General features: G+C 35.7%; 1 protein-coding gene across 4 annotated transcripts; it reads left to right on the top strand.

Moving 5' to 3' along the window:
- Positions 1-697: 697 nt before the first annotated feature.
- Positions 698-10,530, top strand: su(sable) (suppressor of sable RNA-binding protein). 4 transcript variants are annotated; one of them, XM_073973053.1, is made up of 7 exons: positions 1,392-1,694; positions 2,594-2,694; positions 5,287-5,979; positions 6,040-7,259; positions 7,327-7,556; positions 7,625-7,725; positions 8,320-10,530. In XM_073973053.1, the coding sequence occupies exons 3-7, from the start codon at positions 5,458-5,460 to the stop codon at positions 10,135-10,137; spliced, it is 3,891 nt and encodes a 1,296-aa protein (XP_073829154.1). In that variant the 5' UTR covers positions 1,392-1,694; positions 2,594-2,694; positions 5,287-5,457; the 3' UTR covers positions 10,138-10,530. The 4 variants fall into 4 exon arrangements, with proteins under 4 accessions (XP_073829152.1, XP_073829151.1, XP_073829153.1 ...); XM_073973051.1 differs by lacking the exons at positions 1,392-1,694; positions 2,594-2,694 and adding an exon at positions 698-806; XM_073973050.1 differs by lacking the exons at positions 1,392-1,694; positions 2,594-2,694 and adding an exon at positions 699-838.
- The last annotated feature ends 1,731 nt before the right edge of the window (positions 10,531-12,261 follow it).

Below are 12,261 nucleotides of genomic sequence, written 5' to 3'. Positions count from 1 at the left end.
TGTGTCAGAAACAAGTATTGACACACCAGTGTTGCCAGTATTTGGGATTTGTCCCCAAAATGGTTATTTTTTTTACAAAATGAGGATGAAAAATTTGAATTGGGTAATGAACCTTAAGAAATGTTAATACTGCTGATTCAAACAACTTCTAGTAGGCATTTTCTGAAAGTAAATATTGAGACTACAAAAATCGTAGTTGGGTTATTTGTTGTTAGATTGGGTTTGGATTTTATAGCCTCATCTAGAACGGGCTAAAACGACAAATTTTGCTCTGATTAAAGCTATATCTCTGAAACTAATGGAAACTTAGCTGTGCTATCAGAAGCAATATTGTGGCCATGGAGTGTAGAACTAAAATGTTTAAAAAGCTAGCATATGAAATGAATTTCATTTGTACAACTTTGTATTACTTTTTAGTAAAGAGGCTTTTTACTTGCATTTCTCTCACGTTTGTTGCTTTTTATGAGTAATGCGAAACATATACTTGTCTGTGAATTGAATTCCACTGTACAAATTTTATTTCAAACAAATATTGGTTTTGGTTTTTCATAATGCGTATGAGGGGATTTTTTTTGGGAAATTCGATAAAATTTGGGAAAAATTATTTTGAAATTGGGGATGAGAGTCCGAAAAATACTGGCAACACTGTGACACACAACAAAGCCAAGGCGTTATTTTACTTCGCAACCGAACAAATGTCTCATTCAAGTTGAAATTGTTGAATTGTTAACACATGTAATCTATACAATATTGTAAATTTTAAACGCAAAAAGAAAAAGTTGGATCTCTGAAGTATTATTGCAAAAGTAAAAACAGCAATCAATAACTAATATAATAAGTAATTACTGCTTACCTGCATCATAAAAAAGATCATTTATCTTAGTTTTTTGACACACCTATACATACGTACATACCTCAGAAGAAGAAAAAACGCAATCATTCTTGGAATGTCGTTTTTTTTATTAATTTTATTTTGGAATCTACGATGACCTCCCTCCTAGCCAATATGTACGTTTGTGTTAGAGTGTGATTTGGAGAGAAGAAAAGCAAGCAAATTACATAATTGCATTGCAGAAAAAGAAAAGGTTTTCAGGTTGAAGCTTTTTTTGTATTTTTCCTCCTAAAATGGCATGGAAAAATAATTAGTTGAAAACTTGGTCCCTTTCTTTTTTCCTTCCTTCATATATAGAAGAAAAAATTATGTATGTATTCAGCAGTATGTATGTATGTCAAGTAGGCAGGGTGAAGAAAACGACGGGCCACCACTCTGAGTCCCATAAGAGAGACAGAGATAGAAGATGAATAAAAGTTCTCGTTTTGATACGAACGATTACTAACTACAAATACAATATATCATAAAGACGACGACGACAGCCATGAGATCCAAAACCACACCATCAACACTTCGAAACGAAAGAAAACGTTGAAATCTAATTACGCGTTTGTTTGAAAACGTCTTTGGAAGAAATCAAATTTAATCAATATTGGTTATTTCGTTTTTTTTGGCCTCATTGAATTGGCAAAAACAAGCAATTGATGTTTCATGAATGTTGTTTGAAAAGAAGTGGGAGAAGATAACAAGAGGGATGGGAATTTTTCATTTGTAAAAATTTCCCATTAAGTGTCAAATTTTGGATGATCGAGGAATATGCAAAAGAAATCAGTGTTCATTATACTGTGTAGTACATTTCCAGGTAAAAATAATGCATAAATTAAATTTTCACTACAACAACAATAAGAAATGGTTAATAGTACATACAGAAATACGTCATTGTTTTGTATGTATACCTGCGCGAAATTGCAATTATGTGGCATCTCACTTTCCCCTAATCGATTCTCTCTTGTACGTTTGTCTATTCAACATTCGCTACTACCTCACCTCTCTTTCGGTGCAGCTGTTTCTCAGATTCTCTGACCTCATATATACATCTGCTTACTTACATACATACAACGTATATACCTGTCCGACATACATACAATGGCTATTTGAGAAAACGACATTCGGTTTTGTTTTGTTTCTGATGTATGTACATAAGTATGTATAAGCGTGCGTTTGTTCATTTTCTCTCAGTACGGGTATCGTAACGATGTTTTGCCATTTTTGCAAAACGTAATCATCAGCATACTATAATCATTCCCCCATCATCTCTTCGTATGTATAGTTTTCAATGAAACCAAACAAAAAAGAAAAAAAAAAACAAGTAATTTATTCCAAAAAGTTTGATTTTGAAATGCAAAACCACAAAAGACGTGCATGGAAAGAGGTTTAATCATCTGACATTATCATCATTACCACCACAAAACAAACCAGTTTTCCTTGAATGGTTTATGAATTGGTGGGGAATTTTGATTAATAACTTCGTCATTATTATCTTTGAAACGTAAACAGTTCCTACTTAAACATTGATGGCAAAAAAGCAAACAAAAATAGTCGTTCATGAGTGTTTATATCGCGAAAGTGTTTATTTTTTAATATGAAAGTGTCAAAAATATCCATAAAGAGTATTATTATTACTATATAACTTCCTTTTGTTGCCTTTGTTTTGTTATTGTTTTATGTAGTTCATTGATTTTGTTGTTCTTTTTCTTCCAGCTGTCAACAGAAACAAAAGAGCAGAACATATGCGAACAATGCGGTTCATGTCTTAGCTAAAACAAATGTTCATGCTTCTCTTTTGCATGTTATGATGATGAGTATGACAAATCTCATAAATTTCCCTGTTTTATGCTATTAATGTGATACTTTTGCATTCCAGTTAATTTTTAATGTATATTTTTCAATTAATCTGCTTTTTATTATCCATTTTATTTGAAAATTTTATTTTTGATATTCTATAATGACATCCCTATGCCTTAACGGCGTTGTAGTTCTCGGTTTGTTTGCTTTTCATGTCTCAACGACTTTGTACTCTAGTCACTACAAAAACAGTGTTGCCAATTTGTTCGTGAAGAAAAAAACGTTCATATAGTAGTTCGCTATTGAGTTTTTAAATGTGAATATTAATATTTTCTATGACATTTATTCAAAAGTGTCTAATTGTAATGTATGTTGTTTGATTATTATTGTAAATGCAATATTTTAACTCTTGTAATTGGGTCGTAATACCAAAATCATCTTCTTCTTTATTGCATATTCGATATTCGAATGTTAGCGACCATATTACATTTCATGTATAATTTTCTTTATATATTATTGATAAAATATGAATATAAATCTCTGTTTCTTGCGACACTTATTAAATTTTCTGCATTTCGAAATTCCGTCCATTGTTGAATATTTTGAAGCCAGGACATCTCTTGTCTTCCTCTGCTGCGTTTACCTTCTATTTTGGCAAAATCATAACTGCCGCTAAATGATTTGGTAATTTGTAGTGAGTAATTAGTTGAAATTTTCCATTACAGATTAATTGATTCAGCTGATAGGGTACGCCTATGTTCATTTAAGCGGTACCGCTCACAATTTTACAAGAGAATTGGTATTGATGTTGTTGCGATTTGCCAAACTCATTTACGCGTAAATTATTTTCTTTTAACCCGTTTGTGTCCTTATGTACATATGTATGTGTGAGATATTGGCACAAAACTTCCTAAAAATGTTCGAGATATTATACGAAGTAAACTTTTTTTACTTCATACACTATTGGCGGAATTGCAATGAATGGACAGTTGGAAATGTCTGCAAAGCTTGCAGTTTTATTAAAAGGATTTTTGAAATGTCCATTACCTGTACATATGTACATATTTGTATATCGGCTTAATCTCAAAACATGTTTAAATTTTAAAAGATATCATCATCAAGTGGAATTCTGTAACACATTTTTTGAGTTACCGACAATAATGGGTAAAATTTAAAAGCAAAAATATGAATGAAAAGTTTTAATTAAAGTTGAAAGCACTCTTGATTGATATCGGCTACTAATTAGCGAAATTATAAGCATTTTACCGATTTTTGTCGGTAACTCGAAAATTGAGTTAAGAATTCAACAACCGCGATTGTCTAATCTATTTTATATTTTTATTATCTTCGAAAAACCAAATTAGTTTAGGGACATTCCTCAAGTTGTTTGTAAAGTAGTTAGTGCTTGTGTTCCTGATTTGAATAATCTATTTTTTTGTCTTTGGTAAGTCCAAAGTCCATGAAAATGAGTAGTAGGCTGTTCGAGTATCGAAGGTATTAATCCTTAATCTGAACGTGAATTCCTCGTGAGTTTTTCTCTCGCTTTCTCCTTTATGTTGAAACGTTTCCCAAAGCCACCAGTTAATACGACTTGTAAGCACGATAAACCTTCGTGTGCACGTTTTGGTCTTTGTAGGTACATCGTATAATATTTCTTCCAAACAAGATTAACTTGGAGGATAGACTATATTGGTCCACTTCTTTGGGTATCACACGAATTTTTTTTCTTAAATCTAGCATAAGTTCACTTCTAGGATCGTTATGAAAGATTGAAACGGCAAGCGAACTCTGTGATATTGACTACAAATGTATAAGATATGGGCGATCCCATAAAACTATACAGTGCTGTTTAAATAAATTATTAGGATTTTTTTATTCACTTAGCTGAAGTGAAAGAGAAATATTTAAGTGCAAATCTTCTGATTAATCTTCCAAAGAATTGAAAATATTGCTCTTAGACCCCGATTAAGGTCCGCTTTACCATTTGAAGTACTTGGTTTTCGGATTACAAAATTAAAACTTCCAATGGGAGTCAATACATTTCTACATTAAGACCCTGTAAGTCATGAAAAAGCCCCAGCAAACACCCATCCATACATATTCCTAATCCGGAGTGGGGACAAATTACAATAATTTGGGGAAGATCTTGGTAGATCTTTATCTTGGATAAACCACAACTGCGGTTTACATTGTTGTGTTTTGGATTAACAACTTTGACCTTACTTAAATCCACATTCTTACTTAAAACCATTTCTTCATGTCATTTCAGCAAAACTGTTAAAGAATCATTTTTGTCAAGAGATCCTATTCGCGGTTCAGTGACTCGTTTTTTATGACTCTATATATGCGTTTATCGCATATTTGAAGTTTATTTGAGGGCACCATGCTAATCTATTTGCAGGACTCCCCCCAAAGTGTTTTACACCACTATGTCATCTCCCCAGAGATATTTAGCCTGTGTTTAAGTGTTTACGAATCTACGACTTATAAAAATAACATGTTACGATATCCACAATTTACTGAGAAAATATTCCCATTTTAATTTAATCCTTAAAACATAACCTTAAAAATCGTTTCTAACATCAATATATTTTTTTATTTCAATACAGATTCACAACAACAATTGCACTAATGTACGGTATAATTCATTTCTGTATGTTTGTCAATACAAAAACAATACATAAAACCTATTCAATGTCCTTGTAAGACCCCTGAAAAAGATAAACAACCTCAACACAAATATCATTCCAATAACAAGACACACCACAACTACAACAAAAATGTCTCAACAACAAGAAGAGAATCTAAGTAAGGTCGAAAACGAGCATAATGATGCTCCACCTGTCGATGATGAAGAAATGGAAGATGGTGAAATTGATGATAGTGATGAAGAAACACAACCAGCTGCAGCCAACGATGCTGAAACTAAGGAAACAACACCACAAAAACAAACAGAAGATAATCAGAAATCTATACAACAATCTTCCAGCAGTAATATACAAGCCAATGAAACAACAGCTGGAAGCCAAAAGGCAGCGGCACAACAGACATCAAAATCTAAAAGGCCACAACCTCCACCGGAAGACGATTATGCCCGTGAAATTCAAAAAACTCTTGAAAACATCCTAATAAAGAAAGGTGTAGAACCAACCCTGCCAAAAATTGTCGAAGCCAAAAAGCAACAAAATGAACTTAGCGATGAGTCGAGTGCTCAAGGACAAAGTAAAAGCAGCCGTAGGCGTAAACGTAAACGACAGCGTGAGGAAAAGGAAAAGGAAAAAGAAAAGGAACGCTTGGAAAAGGTAAATATAGTTTTAAAATTGGATTCCGTACAGGCCGAATTTAACGAAACTTCATTTTAGCGTAAACGCCAAGACGCCAATGATCCCTTGGGCCCTCCACCTTTGGGCGATGAAATGGACATGGACGAATTCGAAATGATGAATGTTCGTGGCGGCAGTCCACCACCAGTGGCAGCCCTACCACCTCCCACCATACATCTGTATGATGATTATGATTCCCGCGATGAATCGGCTTCCTCCTATGACAGTTACGACAGCAATGGCGAGAGTAGCAATGGTGAACGCAGAAGACGCCGCAAAAAAGAGTCTCGACGACGCAAAGAAAAACGGGCTGAACGCCACGAAAAACGTTCACGACGTGAATCGCTGGATGAAAAACATCGCAATGAGCCACGTAAATTGGAATTGTGTAAATTCTATTTAATGGAATGTTGCGCCAAGCGTGATAAATGTTCGTACATGCATGCCGATTTCCCCTGTAAATACTATTACCTAGGTATGGAATGTACGGCCAAGGATGATTGTAAATTTGCCCATGGCGAACCATTATCTGAGGAATTGCGAAATATACTGCTAAAGCACTTGGAAACAGCACCCAAAGAGATTTTGGGCAACTTTAAACGTATGTCCAGGGAAAACTCCATTAACATGATAACCAAACGGCACGAGGAATTGTGTCGAAAGTTCAATGTACAAAATGTTTGGGCTCCCATTAATGCCAACTCTTTGCCCATGAACAATAATCGTCGTAACAACCAAAACAATAACAAAAACAACAACAACAATAATAATAATGATCATAATAATCATCAAAGGTCACAAAACGCCATACCGTCACTATTGGATTTGGTTATACCACCACCCAACAGCATGGATATGTCATCATCATCATCACAGCAACAACAACAGTCGTCCAATAACAACAACAAATCCAATGAAAGCAAACGAAAATCACGTTGGGCTGATAATAACAGCGGTAATAATCAGAATTCTTCCGTTATCCAACCACCCTCAAAATCAGCTCCAAGTTATTTGGATTTGAAAAATCTCACTGGCATACTGAGCAAAGAACACATAGATAAACTTTCTCAAATGGGTATTGTAAATTTGGAACAGGTTAATCAATTGACTTTCGGGCAACTAAATCAAATTGGTTTAACCATTGCTGAGATCACAGAGATTCAATTGAATGCCATGAATATGGCAAAATTGACTGGTGGAGGCGGCGGGGGCAGTACTGGTGGATCATTGAAACAAAAAGACAAGTCACAGGATATTGGGTAAGTTCGGGATAGCCTAAAGGAAATGAGGTTAGAAAAAACTAATAAACGTTTCTGGTATTTACAGTAAAACATCAAATGGTGATGTTGATATGCGCTTCCTACACAATGTGCCAGCAACAGCTAGCACGGTTGCCACAACTTTGCCAACAACAACGGCTACATCGTCCACACTCGATGGCCTTGATAAAGACACTACAAATTCGTCCAATTCTAATAGCAGCAGTGGCGTGGTAGTTGTGGACTATTCCCAATATCTTAAAGACTCAAATATCTCCTTTGATAAGGGAGATATATGTAAGTATAATTGAAACTATTGTTTGTGTGAATAATATATTTAATTTTTTTATATATTTCTTCCACAGATGATGACGAAAAAGATGATGAGCAATTGGTCATAGACGATGACAATCTAGAGGTGGAAGACTCGGCACAAAAATCTTCCAGTCTGGAACAAAATCATAATGTAAGTATATAGTTTTTTTTTCCTTTATGGGGCGGTATATTTCCCAATATCCATCCTGCTCGAAGACCACAATTCTGTATCTCATGTACTTTCAATCGCGCGTCTTGATTCCTCGCCATACAGAGCGATTATGAATATAAACTCCCCGTGAGTTTTGTCTTTCTGTCGTTTCAACTTAAAGGAAAAAGTGAGAAGACTCACGGGGAGTTGATATTCTTAATTGGGCTAATAATCTCCCGCAAGTTAGCTACTCGTTTGAAAAGAGGAGTTCGGCAAATTTTAAAGAACCTCTTATAAATGAGTATGCAACATATCTTAAGATTGCCTCATCAGCGCTAGATTCACTAATCATAGCGGGAACTCATTGATTGACGATAGCCCTACTTACGATATTTTTTTCTAGCTAGCGATATGATTTGGCTGTTAACCACTATCGTATGGCGCAACAGGGCGCCAGCAGGCTTTCGTATATTCTATCACTTTCATTTAGTTTTTGTTTATTTTATTTTGTTTCTGGTCTCAAACAGCTTCTTCAATCCCCCAATTCTTCACATTCAATAACACATACATTCGTTTTTCTCCCTTTCTTTCCAGACAATGAATACCCAAGCGTATGATAATGGTTTTGCAAGCAAAATGCCCAGCAGCATATCCGATACAGTGAAAAATCTACGCAATCCCTTTAGGACGGCGGGAGGATTTTATGGCAGCAATACAAGCGATAACAAATTATCTGATGGCAGTTCCTTTAAATCACCAAGTAATGAGGAGGGGGGTGCTGAAGATTCATATTATTCATCAATGTATTCAAAACGCAAACATTCTCGCGACAGTAGATCACGTTCGCGCACCCCACCGGGTTTGGAAAACAATACGCCGGAAGCTTCACAGTCGCCCAAGGCATTCGATAGGCTTAAAGATAATGAAGAGTCGGAGAGTCGGACAGCTGCAAAAGCAGTCTATGAACGATCAACAATATATGATTATAACAATCATAGTCAGGATGAAGATAACGCCACAAGATTTAAGTCGGATAAGGATATGCGTTTCTTGCCAGGCTCTCTATTGGGTGATAGCACAACGGGTGATACTGATTTACGGCTGCCATTCCAGCCAATGACAAATTATACACCGGCCACTGAAATCGATGGTTCCATTACGTCTCACCTGCCCATAACATATAAAGTTTATGTGGTGGATGTGCCACAGCCTAGCTATAATGATTTACGGCAACATTTTAAATCCGATCAAACCACAGATCCAAGACTGAGAAGAATTTTAGGTTTACCCGAACTATCACCCTCGAAGACGTCCTCTGCTTTGAGTAGAAAGGTACGCAAATCTAGTAATACAAGCATAGCTTCGCCCTCAGAGACTGAAGATGCCTCACCGCGTTACTATACACCGCCTTCCTCATCATCAGTGTCGGAGGAGAAATCCTCTAAATCGTCAAGGAGTGATCCGCGCACAGATCCAAGGGGAGATCCAAGAACATCAGATCCCCGGCAAACGTCAAATGAATCTAGATCTTCAGATCCTAGGTCCTCCTCGGATCCCCGTTCATCTTCCTCAGATCCAAGGCGTGCTGACCCTCGTTCCGCGGCTTCCTCCACGGATAGCTCAATTGCCACAAATCCCACAGGTGGTCAAAAACAAAATGTGGAAATACGCAATTTACTGCAAAAATCCGAGTGGTATAAAAATCTTAATTCCAAATTTAAGATTATGGTCAATCAACAATTAGCCTTGGTTTCCACGGAGTTAAAGAAATTCCATCAGGATCCTTCACCCAATAAAATCTTCGATATTTCCTTTATTGTCAACAATCAAACACTGCAACAGATTCTAACAAATCTGGGCATATTTATTGATGACAATGGTGAAGTGGCCCACCTTGAGGGAGATGGTGATGAAAACGGTAGCGGCGATGGTGGTCCCCAAGATTTACCAGGTAATCTCAAAACGAATATAACCTTACCAAATCTATCACAGCCACCACCCAATGCGGCTGGCAATCAAATGAACAACAACAGCTTGGATTTCTTAAGGGCTCCACCGCCCAATATGGTGCCACAGGGACCACCACCAAACATGGCCGCCTTGGGTCCTATGTTCCAAAGACCACCCATGCCTTTTGCCCGACCCAGCCTCTTGGGTTTACCACCGGGTCAGGGTAATCCCATGAATCCATTCAATAATCCCATGAACAATATGAATTTGAATATAAACCCCAATTTCATTGGTGGCGGTGGGGGTCCAGGAATATTGGGACCATTTGTTGGTGGCGGAATGGGCCCTAATTTCGTTGGTGGTGGTGGCGGCGGCATGCCTATGCAACAACAACAAAATCAACGTAATTTCAATAACAATCAACGCAACAATAATCGCAATCAAAATAAACGAAGAATATAGCATACAACAACAACAGCTACAACGGATAACAGTTCGTTGTCAACTTCGTCTACTCCCCCCACTACTAATTCTGCTTGTTATACCCATACCCAGACAACAAGTGGTAATGCTTCATCTTCTACTGTTGTAGAAGATGCTATGAAATGAAATTGTTACTGATGAGATAGTGTTTTTTTATTTTTATTTTTTAATTTAAGACTTTAATTTTAGGAAACTTTTTTCTTTTAATTTTTTTTCTTCTGCTTAGAGAGTATTTTTTTTCTATACTTAATTTTTAATTTAGTCTATTAATTAAAAGAAACCCATTTTGTTCGTTGCAAGAAACAATATTTGAATTAAAGTTTTACTAAGTAAAAACTTATTAAAAAGAACTACAATAGTTATTTATATAAATAATTTTTTGTTTTTTCATTTTTTTTCTCGAATTTACGAAGTCCTTTAAAAGGATAATTATAGCATCAATATGATGATGTTAAATTTTATTTTTTCAAATTGTATATAACAAAAGCATTAGTCACATGTAAATATTCATATATATCTGTGTTTTAAAGAAATATGAGAATTGGATTAAGAATCACTGCGATTAGCTTGACCTTGAATAGGCCACCATATACATTTTCCGACCTTCATTTCAATGAGATGAAACATTCGTTTTCTATTCCCCCATTTTGATATAAAGATTTTATTTTTTTAAAGAGTTCTAGAACTCTTCAAAAAATTAGGGTCATATACAATTTTTTTTCTAACCTCATATTTTGTTTTTGGTGGCACATATGTTTGTATGTAAGCTTTTGCTCTGCAAAATGAAAAGGATAGAAGATGCACGGTTACCGGAACAGCAGCCACTCCGCTCGGAAACCCTTTGGTCCATTCTGGGTAGTGTGGTAGAAGAATGTGAGGTTATCGGGTATGTTCTGAGACACACTTCACCTCTCACTTCACGCCTCAAGCATTTTGTTCACATTTTTGCTAATTTTTCGAGTATTTTATGGACGGACTAGGGTGTACTCTTCTTTTTAAATACCCTAATGAATCGCAAAAAATAGGAGTTAACGGGGTGAACAAAATGCTTGAGGCGTGAAGTGAAAGGTGAAATGAGTCTCAGAACATACACGTATGTTGCAAAATGATCAGGTTACATTTCTGAGTCAATATATGCAAATCCGTCCGTCCACCCGTCTATTGTTATTACTGTAGCATCCAGAAAAAATATGACAGGGCTCTAAAATTTTGCACAGACGAGTCTTTAGTTTGCAGGCAGGACAATTTCGAAAATGTGCTATAACGGCCACATTTTGGAATAGGCCTTATATAATGGTACCACCCGACTTGAGGCATTTTAAAGTTTTTATCGATGTTTTTGATCCAATCTTAATGTAATTTGATATTTATGTTTTCCGGGGGTAATGAAAAATAAATCTCTCCGCCAAAAATTGTGGACATAGGTCCACGTTTTGGAAGAGCCCCTATATAACGTTACCTCCCTCCTGATTTTTGAAGTTTTTATCGGCCCAAATTGGAGGTTATCAGCCCAATTATGAACGGCCTCTCACCGTGAGTTTTCTCTTTCTCGCCTCCTCCCCTATTATAAACATCATATCGCCGTGAGTGATGTTATGTTCTCACTGTTCCCTTATTATAAACAACAAGAGGGTGAGCAAAACTCACGTTCGTGAAAAAATTAGCTATTACAAATGTAAAAAAAGTGAGAAAAAGAGGCAAATTTCTGCTGAAATTTCTCACTACCGAAATCAAAGTGAGTTGAACAAAAAAATTTAAGTGTGAACATTTATTTTAAAAAATACGAATATTTTGTATCTGTAATGATAATTAATTGTATTTTAGGTTGAAAGTAACAACAAATAATAAGAGATTTTTTATGTTGTGAGGTTATTGTTGACCTTTGGACGCTATTTTCTTTGGTTTTAATTTGGCTTGAGGTCAACTTAAAAATTTAAAAACAAATGGGCGTTTTTGTTTTTATTCTTATAAAAAGAAAGAAATATCATTATTATAAATTTCTACCATAATGTTTATAGTTGCATAAAACGAATGTTCTTGTTTTTTAAAGCTTAGGACATTGACCGCTAACATTTTTTCAGAGTTCTTTACGAATTCGGTCTG

This window comes from Musca autumnalis, unplaced genomic scaffold (assembly GCF_047663935.1).
Source record: "Musca autumnalis isolate F117 unplaced genomic scaffold, ASM4766393v1 scaffold_3, whole genome shotgun sequence".
In the NCBI taxonomy this organism is placed as follows: Eukaryota; Metazoa; Arthropoda; class Insecta; order Diptera; family Muscidae; genus Musca; species Musca autumnalis.
The sequence above is the reverse complement of the archived record's forward strand: the minus strand, read 5'-3'. Positions and strand labels throughout refer to the sequence as shown.